The 18,109-nt window shown below is 42.4% G+C and overlaps 2 protein-coding genes across 3 annotated transcripts in view; one reads left to right on the forward strand and one right to left on the reverse strand.

The window, feature by feature from the left end:
• Positions 1–4,510: 4,510 nt before the first annotated feature.
• Positions 4,511–9,367, reverse strand: LOC113600908 (translation initiation factor IF-2-like). The gene is made up of 2 exons (XM_053214707.1): positions 8,327–9,367; positions 4,511–4,986 (listed from the first exon to the last, which is right to left on the reverse strand). Exons 1-2 carry the CDS (start codon positions 9,365–9,367, stop codon positions 4,915–4,917), a joined length of 1,113 nt encoding a protein of 370 aa, XP_053070682.1. The 3' UTR covers positions 4,511–4,914.
• Positions 8,724–18,109, forward strand: part of FRY (FRY microtubule binding protein) — a 441,627-nt gene continuing 432,241 nt past the window's right edge. Inside the window, exon 1 of one of the 2 annotated variants that reach the window (XM_053214058.1) lies at positions 8,724–8,940. The gene's annotated coding sequence lies outside the window, so the exon portion shown is untranslated. Of the gene's footprint in view, positions 8,941–10,696; positions 10,784–18,109 lie in introns of those variants that run through there. The other variant, XM_053214062.1, reaches the window with a different exon arrangement.

The raw sequence follows: 18,109 nt of genomic DNA on the forward strand, positions 1-18,109 counted from the left end.
TGGTTAGCAAAACTGAAAACCCATGGACAATATTTATTACAAAGCATCTGTGCAGCAAGAAGCAGAAGAGAGTAATGGGATATCTGACAGAATCAAGAAAAGAAAATCCCAGTATTGTACTCATCAGAAAGTGTGGCAGACCAATCTGAGACGATACACTGAAACCGGGAGGGGTTCTGCCCACTATAACAGCTAGTAAGTGTAAGGGGTATATGGTAAAGAAGAGTAAAGGGACTGAACAGGCTCAAAACTGACCACTGACAGGCCAGAGCTCCCGAGGAGACACAGCTGAGAGGAGAATCAGATAAGCAGAGCGACAATTAGATATAAAAAGAGAGTCAGTCCAGAGAAGTGGGAGAAACAGTGCCAGAAAATATTATAAATAAAGTTGTTAATTTATGACACTTCAAGGAAAGAACGAAAGAGAGAATTTTATAAAGTTGGAAAGGCTTCCTGAACTCTATTTCCTTCTAACAATTCTAGAAAACTAATTTCACATAAAAATGAGCATCACAGAAGTATTGGGGTCAAGTTCAATGCAAGTTTGTTGTAAGAAAACAAACAAAAAAGAATAAGAAGCTAATAACATCTGTACAGACAATGAAAGCATGCCAGAAAGACATGCCTCCAGAACAAACCCAAATTGTAACCTAATATTTCAAGACAAGCTAAAATAGTAGGATAATAATGCAAGAACAGTAAAAATAAAAATTATAAAAATTCAGAAATAGAATGACAGAACTGAAGAAGGAATTAGAAATTTTAAAAAGGCAATTTCAGAAATAAAAACTAAACTAAAAGAAACTCAAGAACAAATAAACATAAAAGGTAATGTCTAAAATTTAAGTAACTGGAGGGTCACCAGGATGGCTCAGTCAGATGAGCATCTGACTTCAGCTCGGGTCATGATCTCATGGTTTGTGGGTTCGAGCCTTGCATGGGGCTCACTGCTGTCAGCACAGAGCCCGCTTCAGATCCTCTGTTCCCCTCTTTCTCTGCCCCTACTCCACTTGCTTGCTTTCTCTCTCTCTCTCTCTCTCTAACAGAAACATTAAAAACAATAATAATAAAATAAAGTTTAAAGTAACTTGAACTCCAGAACAAAATGAAAGAGATATAAAGGAAAGTTGAGAGATCATGACAAATTTGAAGCTAGGCAAAGAAGACACAACATAGATAATAGGAGTCTCTGGGCATAGATAGGATGGGAGGAAGTATAGTGACGGGGACAAGCGAACAGAACAAACTCTAAAGACTGTAATTTATGAAAACTTTCCAGAAATTAATTTTTAAAAACATTTGAAACTATATATTGAAAGAGCACACTTGGTACCTGAAAGTATAGACCAAGAATGGCCAACACTAAGAGTCTTCTAGTGAAATTACTAGACTGAAAAGAGACAGAAAAAAAATGTCTTTGGGCATCTAGACAAAAAAGAACAGATGACTTATAAGAGAATAAAAATTAGATTGCCATTAAATTTCTCCACCTCTCTGTTTAATGCCAGAAAAAAAAAATGGAGCAATGTATTTAAAATACTCAAGGAAAAAGATGTAGCCAAGAATTTTATATCCAGCAAAACTGATTTTCAGGTGGAAACAACATAGAAAAAAATGTTACCAACATGTAAGAGAGCAGAGAACATTGTTCTGTGAGCTCTTCCTAAAGAATCTGAGAAAGAATGAGGTTAAGATAACCAAAATGACTAGAGAGATATTGTCGTATGATTGATTGTGAAAGTTAAATGTATAGTTTCTTATAGAACTAAGACTAAATGAGCACATGGGTGGTTCAGTTGGTTGAGCATTCAACTCTTGATTTTGGCTCAGGTCATAATCCCAGGGTCGTGGGATGGAGTCCACATCAGACTCCATGCTGAGTGTGCAGCCTGCTTAAGATTCTTTCTCTCTTTCTCTCTGCCCTTTTTCCTCACCCCCACATGCGTTTCGTCTCTAAAACAATGTATATATAGGAGTACCTGTAAACAATTTGGGGGAACACTGGGAAAAGCATATGGAAACACATTCTAACTGCTTTCATCCTGGGGTAATTCTACTGGTAGTACTATTCCTAGTATCAGTAGTTTATAAATAAAACAAATGAATAATTATCCTCTCGGTTGATCCTTGAGAACCAGAATTCTCGGTGTGTAAGAAAGATATATTTTTAATGTGGAAGAACTTGAGTAAAAGTCGTGTAGTACTTTTTTTTTCAATTGTAAATTTCAACATGATACTCATAAGAAATTGATCTTCATTTTGCGTATATTATTTCATATATATAGAGAGCGAATACACATCATTCTAACTCTGTCCACTGAAAATCCCTAGAAACAATAACTAACTCAGTAACAGTGAAAATACCTAGCATACAGACTATGGTCTTCAAATATTTGTTCCCAAAGAAACTAGATGTGCCTGGAGCATGTTGTGATAAAAAAATAATTTAAAATAATTTAAAAATCAAGGAACCTATTCAAGATCAATAAATCTTCTCATAAGGACCCAGGAAGCAACTTAAGAAGCTCACTTTGGTCAAAGGTGACACAGTTCAGGCTTAAATAACAAAACTTGCTGGGGTGCCTGGGTGGCTCAGTCGGTTGGGCGTCCGACTTCGGCTCAGGTCATGATCTTGCGGTCTGTGAGTTCGAGCCCCGTGTCGGGCTCTGTGCTGACAGCTCAGAGCCTGGAGCCTGTTTCAGATTCTGTGTCTCCCTCTCTCTCTGACCCTCCCCCGTTCATGCTCTGTCTCTCTCTGTCTCAAAAATAAACGTTAAAAAAAAAAAATTAAAAAAAAATAACAAAACTTGCAATGGATTGAAATCTATTGTGTAATAAAAAGATTAACCTTACCCAAAAAGAGATCTGGTCTTTGTTCTCAGCTCCTTGAAGGTGATGTATAATTCTCTTGAAATGCCTTGCCTGATAATTGTGTCTTTATTTATCTAGATGCCTTGAGCCACACAAGAGAGTCTAATAATGTGATTTATGGCTGGGGGCTTTGGGTCATGTAGTATCAGGTCTACTTCCGGAGGGTCTGGATGCTAAGGTCAGCTTTGCAGGTCTATGTGAACAAGCCCCAGGAACAAATCCAGAGACACCAAAGCTCTGTGGAGTCATGCTCAATGCATGTTATCACATACTGACTTGTTGGGAGAAGTTAGTGCTGTCCAGGACTCTAATGAGAGAGGACATACAGCAGATCTATTCATGGAACTCTTCTGAACTCTGACTCATCTGCTTTCTCCCTTAGCTGATTTTGATCTGGATCTTTTCACAGTAATATCCCGTAACCGTGGGTATAACACAGTGAGTTCAATCTGAGTCAGGTTATTCTTCCAGCTACAAATTCAAGTATTTGTCTTATACACATTTCCTCTCTTTGTATAGAAGTACATCGTAAGAGACTAAGCAAATGTCTTATTGAAGCTCACATATTTTTTACTTAGGCTACAACCTAAGCTGCTGTAACATGGAGACTCCAAACTTCAATGGCTGAAACAAAATGAATTTATTTCTAATCTATAATATGCAGAAGGATAGGTGGCTTTTCTTTATGAAGTCATTGAGGGACTCAGAGACCCTCCATATTGTTGTTGCCCCATTCCCCGAGTGTTGTTCTTGCTACCTGGGTGAAATTTTCTCACCACTGCTTGTTTGCAGGAAAGGGAAGGAGGAAGTGAAGGCATTCACTGGGACGTGGGACACATCAGTCCTCCTCACATCCCACTGACCAGAAAAAAGCTAGTCACCTGGCCATGTCCAGCCACAGTGGAGTCCTAAGTTGCCATGCTTCCATCTGTAACTCAGGGGGTACTTCTAATGAAAAAAAGATGAGGGGAAATAGATATTAGGGGACAATTGCCATTAGTCTAATACATTTCTGACCTATCAGGGTAACCTGGGGAAACCCAGAGGGTTAATCTACATGATTTGTTCTTCAATAATCTCTGCTGGATTCTGGTGGTCCTTACTTTCCATTAGGTGCTTATATCTAGACTTTTAATAACGTGATCTAGACCCTCACTAGAATCCTAATCAAGCTAATCAGTCTTACTTTGCAGAAACTACATACCTCCTTCTAGTGAGGAAAATTAAATTTAAATTTGATCTTTTCCCATCTTCCTGCCATACTTTCACTCCTTGCGATTCTTCAAAGATTAACATCTTGGTAATTTTCTTCTAAGTCATTCCCACTGTCATGAACTATGATTCTAAAAGCCAAAGACAGAAAAACAATAATACAGGAAAGAAATGGAACCATTTCACCTAGTCTAGTAACTAGGCAAAAATAGGTAAGAAATAAAAAGGGATTCTAAAAATTCATTTCTAAAGGAAGTTGAGCTACATTAAGAAAATGTATCAGGGCACCCGGGTGGCTCATTTTGGTTAAGCGGCTGACTTTGGCTCAGGTCATGATCTTACCTAAGTTGGAGCCCTGCATGAGCTCTCTGTCGTCAGCACAGAGCCTGCTTCAGATCCTGTCTCCCCTCCCTCTGCCTCTCTCCCTCTCTCTCAAAAATAAATAAGCATTTAATAAAAAGAAAACGTATCAAGTCATTTATTAAAAAGATAGAAATTATTGCAGTGTCAATCTCCTATATACATGCATCCATTGGTTTTGTTTGATTTGTTTGATTTTATTATCATTTGAAGGTAACTAGAATTACAAACATCAGCTTCTCTGAATTATCACATGAAGTCTTCCAAAAGAAAAGCAAGGGCTATACTCCTAGTCTCAATTTTTGGATCTCTTCCCAGTTAAATGTCAAAACAGTAGCTTCCTTTGGGACAACGATTCTTCTTTGTTCTACTGAAGAGCCTTTTGAGTGGTTTATTCTGAATAATTATCACGCTTGACTTTCCTTTCACATAATGTGAAATTTTTTATTTTCTTGTTCTCTATGGTAACAGCTAAGTTACTTCAAGCCAGTGTCTTTTTCTCTTAAATATGTATCTATTTTCCTGGAGGTGGAAGTAGAGAATCTGCAAATACACAAAGGCAGAGAAGCTGTGAGCAGTTTAGATAAACAGAAATTTGCACACTTCATCCACAGGTCACCTTCAACGCTTCATCCACAGGTCACCTTTCGGTGACTTTTCTGAAGCCACATACCTATGCACACACTGGGACTTTCCAGGTGCTGCTCACTCCAAACTCCCCTCGTTCTGACTAGTGGTCCTCACACATCCTTCATTGTCAACTCAAAATCCACCTTCATCATAAGCTTTCCCTAATCAGACAGAGCTAGGGAATAGTTTCCCACCATTAATTGTTTGGAGTATGCAATTGTAGCATTATGTTTGACTTAAAAAAAAAGTTCTTAATTTTCACATTTACACTACCTACAAAATTGTTCTTTTTCATCAGGTTAAATACCTTTGTAATCATTATCTGCTGGTATCCTTCCTTTCCTCAAATTTTGCCACAGATTGATTTTCCTAGAACGGCAAGGAGGCCCAGGGCTAACTGATTGGAAACCCCAGGATCTGGCAGACAGCTAAGCAGGGAAGGATTCTGGCTCTTCCCCTTGTCCTATCTTTGGTTGGCTTTTCACCCATAAAACAGATCCCATAAATATCCTAAGGGGCAGTAGATTGCCATGTGACCTGGAAAGGAAGAAGGCTGTTTAAGAAGGCAGCAAAGGCTCTGGGGCAGGGTTGACTGCGGATGGCCAGGGAGACTGAACCAACAACAGTTTCCACCTTCCCAAGGAGTGGCTCATGTGTAGCCCAGTTAGGTTGGCTATTTTGCTCAAATTGTTTCTTTTTCTGAATATATTTAGAAAACTGTCATGTTCATCTGCTTTTGCTTTTATTGGTAAAGAATACTTATTTAGGGATCTATCTGGCTGGTGCTGATGATGTTTGATAACATTCACAGTATTGCTTGTTTATTTTTATTATCTCATTTCTTCCAACCCATAATAACTCCTCCGGGAGGGACAACATCTGTTCCTGCAAAAGGAATAGTTACAGGCTTCTTGGTTTTCTCCAGGCCTTAGACTCCAGGGAGATCAGCACCCATTCTCCCCCTGACCCCATTTTTTAGGATTCCCTAGATTTTTAACACAGAAATTTATGGAAAATAGTATTGTAATGCTGAGGTGTTAATTAGATAACAGAATACTGTGAAAGATTAAAATGAGACTAAAAGGAGGAATTGAAAAAGGAAAAGAAAAAAAAAAAGGAAGATTTAGAAAAGATTTTGAAGACCTTTGAAACTACTAGCAAATTATCTCCTCAGCGATAAAAAAAATTCTGTAATAAATATTAAAATTATTCTGCTCTCAAGTACTTAGCTTATTTACTGTTAAAATATTAATATTGTGTTCTATTAGATTGAAACTAACTTAAATTCAGGCTTCAGATTTAGAGTTCAATTCACAGCTTGTTAAAATGTGGAATGTATGAATTCTCTCATGTTCTTGCAACCGTGTCCCAAAGCTGTAGAATGTACATGCTATATAGGCCAATTAATACCCCAAATTCATATTGTGTATCAGCACTATAAACAATTAGTGTGGGGAAAAACGATTCCCTTTTTGCCAGTAAAACAACATTGAATATTGAGCAAACATTCATTGAGGGGCTACAGGGTCCCAAGCTCTGAGGCTGGGAGGGCGGGGAAGAGGGGAGGGTTAAGAGGGAGGAGGTTGTTAAGTGTGGGGAAGGGGAAGCAAGGAAATTAACAAAGCCCAGTCTCTGCTTTCAAAAGGTATTCACAAACCCAAGAGGGATAGAAGGAAAGGTGGAGAAGGAAAGTGCTGTTGATGCTGACAATCGCATGCTGACAATACAGATAGGTAGCCTCCGGTTTTCCAACTGCAAGGCCACTCTTACAAATCCAGAATCCGGGATTTTCCTGAGGAGCTAAGGGGATCAGCTGGCTATGTTGTTTGTTTGTTTTCTCCCCTTAGGGCCTATAATATCCCTACTTCCCAATCCAAAAGCAGATCAACTCCAAGTGTAAAAACAGGTTTCACTTGCTGCTGCTCAAACAGCTTTTTTAGCTCAAGAGTTCTTTGCGCTTCTAAGGAAGCTTCACAACTCGCAAGGCTGACAATGTCAAGAACGTGGGACTCAGCCTGGAAATGGAGTCATCCTAGATCCATCACTTAGAATAGAAGCCGTAAAGCCTTGAGTGCATCCCCTCAACTTCTCCAGCTTCAGAGGAAAGAAAGGTACTGTACTACTCTACTATAAAGGTAGAAACAAAGGTCAGTTGATGCAACTGTTGCTCTCTATGAGGTAACCAAACTGGGTTTATACCGAGACCATTCACCAAAATCACACACTGTGGCAGGAATAGGAAAGACAAAGAGGAATTTAGTTTTCACTTTTTCATTAGGGTGTCCGTCTTGAACTGAGCTCTAATACACGGTGAGACTTTGTCCTGTAACAGTCTGGCTGCATTTTCTGCCACACCTCTCCCACCCAGCACATCAGCCATTGGCAAACTCTGTCATGTACTCCAGCGCCTCCATGATGGTGCAAAGGTCCCTCCCTTGGTTTTAAGTACCCTAAATCTGGCACTTTGATTACCTCCCTGGAATAACATTTACCATATTGTACTATAATGACCGCCCCCCTCAGTAGACTGGGAACTCCTTGAAGGCAGAAATCATGCATTTTTAATCTTTGTACCCCTGTCAGAGTACCTGGTAAAGATGGGCATGGATTATCTGATGCATGAATGAATGAATGCATGCATGCATATAAACCACAGTTTTTGCCCACTAAGAACAGAATTGTGACATACCCCAACCATGTGTGTGTGGGGGTTAACCCACAGCACTCTTACTCTTGACATATTTTGTAACAGCCTTATCCACACACAATTCACACACGTATCACAAAGTTGACTTGGTCAAGTGGTGCAAGTCAGTGGTATTTTAGTATACTCAGAGTTTGTGTCATCACTATCAAACTGCAGAACATTTTCCCTACACTAAAGACGATCCTACCCACTAACAGCCACTCCCCATCCCATCCCCCCCCCACCCCACCTCCTAGCAACCACCAGTCTATTTTCTGTCTCCACGGATTTTTCACTAATTGCTTGTGACACAATATCCATAGCATCAAATATTAGGACGCATCGCTTCACATGACTGAAAAGAAAGAAAACCCAGAGCGGCTTTGATTTAGTATACAGGTATAGAATCAATCTCCTTGCTCCGTGACCTTGGACAAGTTGTCGAACTGGATCTCCTTTCCTCGTCCCATGAAGTTTAGACGGTGTGAGAGAGCACCCTCAGGTTAAACAGGAAACCAGCAAAACCAAAAAACAAATGAGCCCTCTGACTATAATCCAGTACTCTACCCTAGGTAGCCTTTCCTGGGCTTCCTTCACCAACGTCTTTCCATCATTAAGATTTCCCACCAGACCCGCCGCAGCAGTGCGAAGGGCCCTACAGAAGACGTTTCCTCTTTTCCTTCTCGGCCGTCCAGTTTTTTTCCGGGCTGGGCGAGGACGGAGAAACTGCAGAGCCCGGAGCCCCGGAGCCGAGGCTCCGCGCGCGCCGTGCCCGCAGGAAGCCTCGCCCAGCCCGGGACCCCACCCTCCCGCGGCGCCCCCGGAGGGAGCCGGCCGCCGCGCGCGCCACCAGCGCGGGAGGGGCGCGGCGCGCGGGGGCGGAGCCAGCGACTTGCTCAGCCAATCCCGGCGGCGGCGCGTCCCGGGGGTCCGCGGCTCGCCGAGCGCGCAGGGGGCGGGGCTCCGCTTGACAGTGGCGGTCGCCGGGCAGCGGAGTCGGGAGCCGCGCGCGGAGCGCAGCGCGGGGAGCGCGAGCGGCTCGGGCGGCGGTGGCGGCGGTGGCCGGTCCCCGCCGGAGCCGGCTGTGGGCGCCGCGAAGTAGCCCTCCGCAGCGGCGGCGGCGGCGTGCGGGCGATGCTGCTGGTCTCTCCGGGCGCCGGTGTCCTGGCCTCTTCCTAAAGGTACCCAGCCCCGCTCGCCCCCTCGCCCAGGGCACCGCAGCGCCCGGCAAGTGGCTTTGTGAAGCTCGAAGCTCCCCGGACCGAGGGGTGGGCTGGGAGCGGGGTGGGTGGGGCAGGGCGGGGCTGCGCGGTCCGGGCCGCTTTCCCCGTGAGGAAGAGGGTGGGGGCAGAGGGAAGCGGGGTTGGCGGGCGGGGTGGGGTGGGGTGGGGAGGAGGGCTGTCTCCCGGCAGCAGCTGGCTGCATCCCCATCGTCCATCCTCCTCCCGTCTCCATGTGCTTCGCAAAGAGGTTTTGTGCCAGGAGAAAGTTGGAGGCTGAGACTTGAGGAGCCAGACTCTGCGGCCCCTGAGGCCCGCACCCTTCAAGAGCGTGGGAGCACCCTGTTGGGAAGGTCTGGGTTCTGAACAGGGCCATGCAGGAACCCATGCCCCTTTCCGACCCTAGCAGCATTCCTGACGCAGGCCCTTGCTTGAGGAAATTCCTCTGTGGGAATCCCCCGTGGGGAGGGGCTTTCGGGTACAGAGCATCCACAACTCACACGTTATTATCGCTTGAAAACAGTACTCTCTCCCCTAGAACGTTCTCTCCCCTAGAACGGGCGCCACCAGCATCTATGCTCTAAGAGCATCAAAAATTGCAGTCGGACCTCGAATTAAAGACCCCTAAACACCCATGTGTCCAAGGTGCCAATGATTGCCTCCATCAAATCTTGACTAGTTTCTTACTGCCATATGCTTCCAATCAGCTTTCCCTGAGGGCTGGGCGGGTGCTGTGGAGCACAGGAAAGGGAGGAGAAGTTACAGCCCGGCTGTTAGGGTGGGAGGTGGCAGCAAAGAATACCGAACACGTGTACCCACTTGAAGATAGGAGAAAGTTTCAACCTTCAAAATAAAGTGGGTTAGGTGGGGATTATTTGCTTTACAAAACTTCCTCTCATGCAGAGAAACGATTAGAGTTAGAACTGAGTTTTACACAAGATTGTGGCAACAGGCCTATCATCAAGTGGCTCAGAGTCGACTGAGGGGGTAATCAGGCCGATACCACGTTGACTTGAAATTAGCAGATCTCAGCAAATATATGCAGATTCTGTTGAGTTCTGATTAACCTTTCTGATCATGTTGGTGGATTACCAGGTTTACTTTATTCATTTCTAACCAAGACATATTCACACCAAAAGACAACTTCATAATACCATTTTGTGCCCTAAAGACACCCTTAGCTAAGGATATGGACATCCTCTTCTGGTTCATATGATTTATCCCCTACACCGGTAACATAACTTCTCTAAGTACGTTTACATCATAAAGAGAAGGAAACTTCCTTAGTGGTGACACAACAGTATCCAAATAAATACTGAGCACACATACTAAGTGTTTTTACCTATACAGTTACTTTAAATCTCACAGGCACCCTGATGAGATATTATTACCCTGTTTCAGAGACTAAGGAGATTATATAAAGTTGCCCAAGATTATGTGGGAAGTAAGTGATAGAGGTGGGATTTGAACCCAGATCTGTTTGATTCCTTACCCGTGCTCTTTACCACTACCCTATGCTATCTCCCAGCCCCCTTGAAAGAGAATTGCCATTTTATAATATACTAGGAAATCAAAATATGGCAAATGCTATCTCCACTGGCTTCCTGGATCAAACCCCTTCATAGATTGTTTTGTCCCTCTGGGAACCCAACACTGCGTCCAACAAGTATTCCTTTCACCAAAGGGCAACATCAGGAACTCCCCGGACACCCTCTAAGCACCAGTCCCCAGCATGTAAATCAGATGGAAATCTCCAGACATCTAAACCCCTTGTCCCTTCAGAGAAGTTGGCTCTGGAAGACAGGTAATCAAGTGTTTCTCTCACTGCCACTTAAGGAGCAATCTCTACTCTCTCAGTCATCCAAGTCTGGTTTAGCTCTGCACATATAAGAACACACCACCAGTTGGCAGGAATACATCCCCTGCAGTGTTCACACTGGCACACTCATCTTCCTGTACCAACTGTCAGAGAATTCCTGACACAGGCCAGGCTACTTAAAAGGAAAAACTGAAACAGTGCCGTTGGGGATGGTGGTGTTAGTCTAGGGAATCCCTGAATTCTCTGAGGCTTACCAGAAAGGAAATTAACATAGGGCCTCAGGGGCAGGAAGCAGGCCTTCCCCGTAGTGTGAAATGCCTTGTATATGGTATAGCCCATTGTCAACACTACTGAAGATATCTGTTCACCATATAGAAACTCGTTTACCTGTTATCTTGGTGATGGGTGCAGCTACACATCTATTTCTGTTTCAGTTACTCGCTGTACTAACACAGTTGTCACTTGGCTGAATGGTAGCAAACACTGATGTCGCAGGTGTGACAGAGTTTTGAAGCTGTGCTTAAAACTTGTGTCTGTTATGATAATCGACATTCTTTTATCATTTTATTTCTCCTCCCTAGGTGAATGTGTGTGTGTGTGTGTGTGTGTGTGTGTGTGTGTGTGCTCTCCCGTGGTATAGTTTTCAATTCTCTTCTCTCTGATTCCAAAATGATTTGAAGTTTCAAGCCTAAAGAGAAATAGATGCATTTTTGAGCTGAGGCCATATGCTGCCTGGAAACATATCCCTGTAGTTGGCATTTTACTCATGTTACTCTAGTGCTAAGAACCTCAAAGTCCCGAATGCATGCTTTGGGATTGCAAATGGACTCTCCTGTCTAATTATTTCACTCCATCCCCTGAAGCAGTTGGAAGGTTTGAGTTTAGAACACAGCCCCAGCACCTCCCCTCTAAATTCTCTAAACTGCCAAAAACTGGAGCAGCGCTAATTAAAGTTGGGAAACTAGAACATGAGGTTTGCTCATTGTCACGCTTTTGCACCAGAATGGGAAATATACCAAAAACTTTGTTGGGCATACGGAGTGACGTAGACTTGTTTAACATGACCAGTGATCTGCAAAACTATCTGACATTATGCAGTTTGCCTAAAGTTGGGTTCGTGCAAATACCTCATTAGGTTAAGACCGTCCAGTATCAACAAACTTCTACTCTGCATTCTATCATGTGTATAAAACTTCTCATTCGCTGGCCATCCATTTTTATTTCCATATTTCATCAAATCTAAAATATCAACAGTTACATAGCATCCTTTTTATGTTGTACGAGAAGAAAAAGAAAATACTGCCGATTATATTATAACATGCAGGCCATCTTAATAGCCGTCTTCCATGACATCGTGTGGATTGGTTACACCACCCTCTTACTGCTTTCGAGTCTCCATTTCTATCAAGGGTTTTGGTACATTTTTCTGCTCACACCGTCATTAATTAGCACTGCTTCCCTAAGCAATGTGTGATAGACAGCGGGTTTGCATATATCTCAGTAACAGACCGTAACAGACTCCTCTTCTGTGTCTTTCTTTTTTTCAATCTGGTGAAGCATTTGGATCTTGCTTTGCAAGGTAGTACAGAAATGTCAAACAAAGACAAATGTTTCCCTGAGTGATATAACATTTAAGCCCCACTGCTCTGTTTCGGTGCCGTAGCGCATACATAGTAACATCTTTTTTCGGTGCCAAATCATAGTGGGATCTTTTCAGAAAAACCGTTTACATGGCAATTAAACAGAACACCTGCAGTGCCAACAATGCCCATAATTTAGGAGAAGCTCTACCAAAATGAATAGCTGTGACCATGTTTATGCCTGTGCAGAGCAGTGACAGCGGTGTGACAACTACTGCCAAGTTGTCACCGTCAATATTGAGACACATCCCGATTTTGGAGATGTTAAAATGTGGGGAAAAAAAATGAACCTTATCAATGAACTATGCTAATCTGTGCCTGCTGAATTTCATGAACCCTGTTGATTCGTTCATTCACATGGTCCCTCGTTTTGTGAGACCAAGCTCCACGAGGGCAAGGACTTTTTCTGTCTTATTCTCCACTCTATGTGCCAGACATGTAGGAGAGTCCGTGGCACAGAGTTGATGTGCTCAGTAAATGTCCGTGGAATAAGTGAGTGGCTATCCTCCCATGGAAGGCATGGAGACACACACATCAGGCGGCTCACTACTCTCCTCCTGGTTGGAAGACATAGTCTTAAAATTATGACATCGACAGAAATGCTAGACATAGGAAAAGGGTACAGGCCAGAATTAAGTCCTCGATTTTGTTTACAGACCCCTGTACAAAGCACTTCATGCCATTACAAAAACGACCCCAGGATAGAAGAAATTCCACTGTGGCTTCATTCATCTTTGACCAATGAAAGAATGTATGACGTCGTAACACCTTGATTCTCTCGCACGATCCCAAATCATAAGTTGCTTGAATTTTATGCCTGGTGCAATGTCATGCATTTGTCCTCTTGGACATTGGACAGAAACCGGAATTAATAGGTACATGCTTTTCCTTCAGTAAGCTCCTCTGAGACAGAAATCCGGTGCTGGTGACCTTGTCTGGATGTGCATCTCTGAGAGAAAAAATTATTTAAATTTATTTATATTTGTGTTTGTATACACACACACACTTTTAAGGCCTTTCTTAGAGTCCACTTTTTAATTACCACCCCCCACCCCACCCCACCCCACCCCCCGCCAAAAAAAGGCCATCCTGACACTTTGACAAAGAAACAGACAAAAAGGAAAAAAGGAAACCTTGATAGGAATATAGACCTCTGTCTGTCATGCTCCTGCCTCCTCACTGCTCCCTAGGCAAGCAGAATGTACTTCTAGGCCAAACAGGAAGCTATGTGAGGATGCAATGAAGGAAAGGCTGGGAAGCTTAGCTTAGCAAGCTCCAAAGCGATCCCGAGGACCCAAAGTTGACAGTTAGCGTTGCCCAAATAACCCCATGGTCTGTGAATGAAACAGCCGGTCCTGCGAAGATACGTCCTAATTCTCATTCAGTGAAATGTGAGACCTCCGAAACCCCTATGTAACCAGCTAAGGTCACTTGTAGGTTTCTAAGACACATTTAGTGTGCTTGCTTGGGGGAGAATGAATGGCGTGTGTTTCTCCCCACGTATAGGCAAAGCGGTGTGTGCCGTGACGGGACATGGCAGATAGGCCAGAGCTGTCTCTTTCACCTATTAGAAAATAATTATTAATTAAATTAAATCCTTTTGGCTTTCCACTAAAGGAACTTCTGTATAATTACGTCTATTACACGTTGTTAACATGCGCCAGACAAATGACAAAAATAACTTAAAACTTGCTTTTACTGAACACACAGGGTGGGATAAAAGAAAAACAGAATAATCTTAGATGCCAGTTCTATGATTGTGTGGGATGTTTCAATAAGGTGTGGTAAGACATGCAGACATGGAAATGACTGTCATGAAGGGAAGAGTTTGTTATGCTCACAGGTCCCTAAAAGCAGTAAGCACATGTGTCGTGCAGGGCTACGTGGAGGTGGAGGGAGTGACGATGAATGTGGGCAAGACAAGATACAGGAGGAGCAGGGCAAGCGGACTTAGGGCTGAATAATTTCAGAGAGCTTTGGGGCATAGAAGCTGTCCCTGGTTATCCGGTACCTGGCCCTGGGGTGATTAGGGCAGGTGGACAGCCACGCTTAGTGTGAGAAGGACGGGCTCTGGACTGCTGGTGTGCATATGAAAGGCACATCGGAAGGCCAGTTAGTTATCCCTAGGAATTAGCTCACTCTGGGAGGGACAATCCCTGCAGGGTCATCAAGGCCCGAAGATGCCAAAGCATCAGGATACGGAGAAGAAAAGACATGCTTAATAAATGGGGATTTTAAAAATAGTCCAGTAATGAATTAGGTCCGTGTACACATGGAGCGTTCAGCCAAATGTGCAGAAATGCCCAGCTCAGGGTCTGACACATGGTACTCACCCAGCAAACATTAATTAAATCTGAGTTGTGGTGCCAGATGGTCCAGCCATGCTCACAGTCCGCCTCTGCTGCATATTGCAGTCAGGTGTGCAGTGCTCATCTTGAGAAAAAGAAAACAATGGGGACGCACGCTACACAGAGGGTCCCCAGATGAAAAATGAGCCACCCAGGATGAGGAGGAGGCAAGAAAGTTGTTAAAAACATAAATGAGCTCTTAGGCAAATACATCCTTAACTCTAAGATCTTAAAATCTGTAAGGTAATTGTATGTTTGGGGTAATTCCTTAATCACTGTGGATTTGGAATATCAATAAAAGTCAGGAAACATGAAGGTTGCCGGCACCCTGTAGAAAGGTTGCTTCTGAGTAAAACTGGAGTTGCAAAGTGAATTGTGTATTGTAAATGTTGTGCTCAGGAGCACACTTCTAAATGTGAGCTACTCAAAATAGCATCAGACATACTCCTGGTGTGGTGACAGGTCTAGGCATAGGATGTGTAACATGCACCTGTACTTCCAGGATTTTGATGGAGGGTGGCGATGAGTGGGATGGATGCCGGGTGAGACTCAAGACATTCCTTAAAAAAAATTATTGTGGTATAGCTGACACACAATGTTACATTAGTCTTAGGTGTACAGCATAGTGATTGGACAAGTCTATACATTATGCTGTGCTTACTACGAGTGTATCTACTATCTGTCACAATGCAACACTATTACAATACATTATATTCTGTATGCTGTACCTTTCATTCCGGTGACTTAGTCCCCAGCTGGAAGCCTGTACCTCCTGATCCCCTTCACCCATTTTGCCCATCTTCCTGCTCCCCTCTCCTCTGGCAACCATTAGTTTCTTCTCTGTATTTATGGGTCTGTTTCTGCTTTTTGTTTGTTTTTTGGATTTCACATGTAAGTGATATCACATGGTACTTGTCTTTCCCTGACTTATTTCACTAAGCATAATGCCCTCTAGGTCCATCCATGGTAGCAGATGACAAAGTCTTATTCCTTTTTATGGCTGAATAATGTGTGTGTGTGTGTGTGTGTGTATCATGTCACATCTTCTGTATCCATTCATCTCGATGGACACTTGAGTTGCTTCCATATTGAAGACATGGCTTGCTCTTTATGATGAATGTCAGGAGTACAGGAGGGTACAAGCGTTAGGGCTTACAGCTAAGTAAATTGGATGAGTTGTTGCAGTGGTCAACCTCATGACTTCTCTCTAAGTGGTCGATTAATGATTACAATGTCTTTGAAGCCCAATGACTTTTCCCTCTAATCTTGATCAGGCATGTTAAGAAATAATAACGAAAACATACGCAGGACGTTCGTCTAATATTAGAAGGGTAGTTTCTTCAGTGAGAACTGAGATTGCCTTCTGCTTACAATTCTTTAAATTTGTGGCTGTGCACACATCTCCTTTGCATTGTGTAAGAGCTTATCTATGTTGATGGAAATTGTAGGGATGTTTTCACTGGAGTACAGCTGCTCCCCCATTGTGTTTCCAAACTGACATCATGACTCTTTAATTAAAGTTGCAATATTAGCCTAAACTGGACAATGAAGGATTTTCTGCCTGGTTTATGTTGCTGACCTAGATTTGTTGTTGGTCAGGACAATCCTTGGGTTTATCTACATCAGTGAAGAAATGTCTCTTAACCTAATATACATTTTGAAATCCAGGCTTTTATATCCTTTTGAATTCTGATTTTGTACACAATTTAGGCCCATGTGAAAATGGAGTATTCAGTCAAATGGGATGATAATGTGCAGAAACATATGAATTGTCAAAAAAAGGGGGGTACAATTTCATCTACGTGAGTGCTGCATCTTGCTTTCAACATCAGTGATACTAGTCCTTTGGTTCCTGGAGCCCTTTCTTTGTGTTGATAATTATAAGTGAGTCCCCATAATGGGAGGGTGAGATGGGAGGGGGTAGCCTTCCTGGAGCTGTTGTAGGTATTTTCATTCTATTTTAGCTTTAACCTTAATGAATTTGAATTGCACTCTTTTGGAGTGGAGTGGAAAGAGGCATATCCTTGCTTATCTTTTCAGCCCTAGAGCCTAGAAAAGTACCCATAAATAGTAGAAGCTTAATAATATTTGGTGATTTAAAATATATTGTTTAGTTGACACAGGAATTTCCACCCTTCTTTGGCTGAAAGATTCTTATTAATTATGAAATAAAAGTCTCACATAATACGTTATAATTTGACAGTTAAATCACCTATGGTGAAGAACCAAACACATCAAAACTGAAATTTTAACAAATAGAAGTCATTAAAGTAAATTTGATATAACAAAATTAAAAAAAATCTATTATAAATGACCATTATTAAAATTCTCCGGTATTGGACTGAAAACTAGACAGATAAAAAACAATCATAGAAATTCCAGATTTTGATTTAGATTGCCTAGGGAACCTAATTTAAGACACACACGTAAGCAACACAACTTTGAAGAAAAGGTCGATTACTTAGTGAAGTTTGCTAGAACAATAGAATGACAGTTTGAAGAAGAGAAAACAGTAAGGAAAAGAAAAACATATTCTGGTCATAACCAAATACAGGTTTCCCCTGCTATGGAGAGTGTTCCTATGTAACTTTTGTAAGCCAAGGTAGCGTGAAGTGAAAAAGCAATTACCATTTTGTAAGAGTGAAAATCGTCTTCAAATTTCTTTTGGTTTGTGAAAATAAGTACTAATGTAGATCTATTGTAAAAGCTAAGTGTTTTGGATAACAGAGGAAACCTGTATTAGAATAAATTTCAGCTAAGCCACAGTGCTGAATGTTGGAGGAAAAAAACAGAAATACCGTAATGATGGATACTTGTCTGTCTGTGTGTATACATGTATATGTATGTATGTACATATATATATATTTGTCCAGACTCACAGAACATACAACACCAAGAGTGAACCATCATGTAAACAGTGGACTTTGGGTGATAACAGGGTATCCATGTCAGTTCATCAGTTATAACAAATATACCACTCTGGTGGGGAATATTGATACTGGGGGAGCCTCTGCATGTGTGGGGCAGGGTCATATGGTAGATCTCTGCACTGATCCCTCAATTTTGCTGTGAATCTAAAACTGCTCTAAAAAAACGCAGTCTTAATATAAAAGAAAAACAAAAACAAAGGAAGGGAGGGAAGGAAGAAAAGGAGGGAGAGGGTAAGGAAGGGAGGGAGGGAAGACAAGCAAAGTAATGTATTTATCCCAGGTCTGAAGGCAGTGAAGACTTTTCTGGATGTTTATGCCATCTTACAAAAGACATGCATTAGAATATAGAACACTGAAAAGGGTTTAAGAACGGAAATACAATAAAATAATTCT

The sequence above is a fragment of the Acinonyx jubatus genome, chromosome A1 (genome assembly GCF_027475565.1).
Source record: "Acinonyx jubatus isolate Ajub_Pintada_27869175 chromosome A1, VMU_Ajub_asm_v1.0, whole genome shotgun sequence".
Taxonomy (NCBI): Eukaryota; Metazoa; Chordata; class Mammalia; order Carnivora; family Felidae; genus Acinonyx; species Acinonyx jubatus.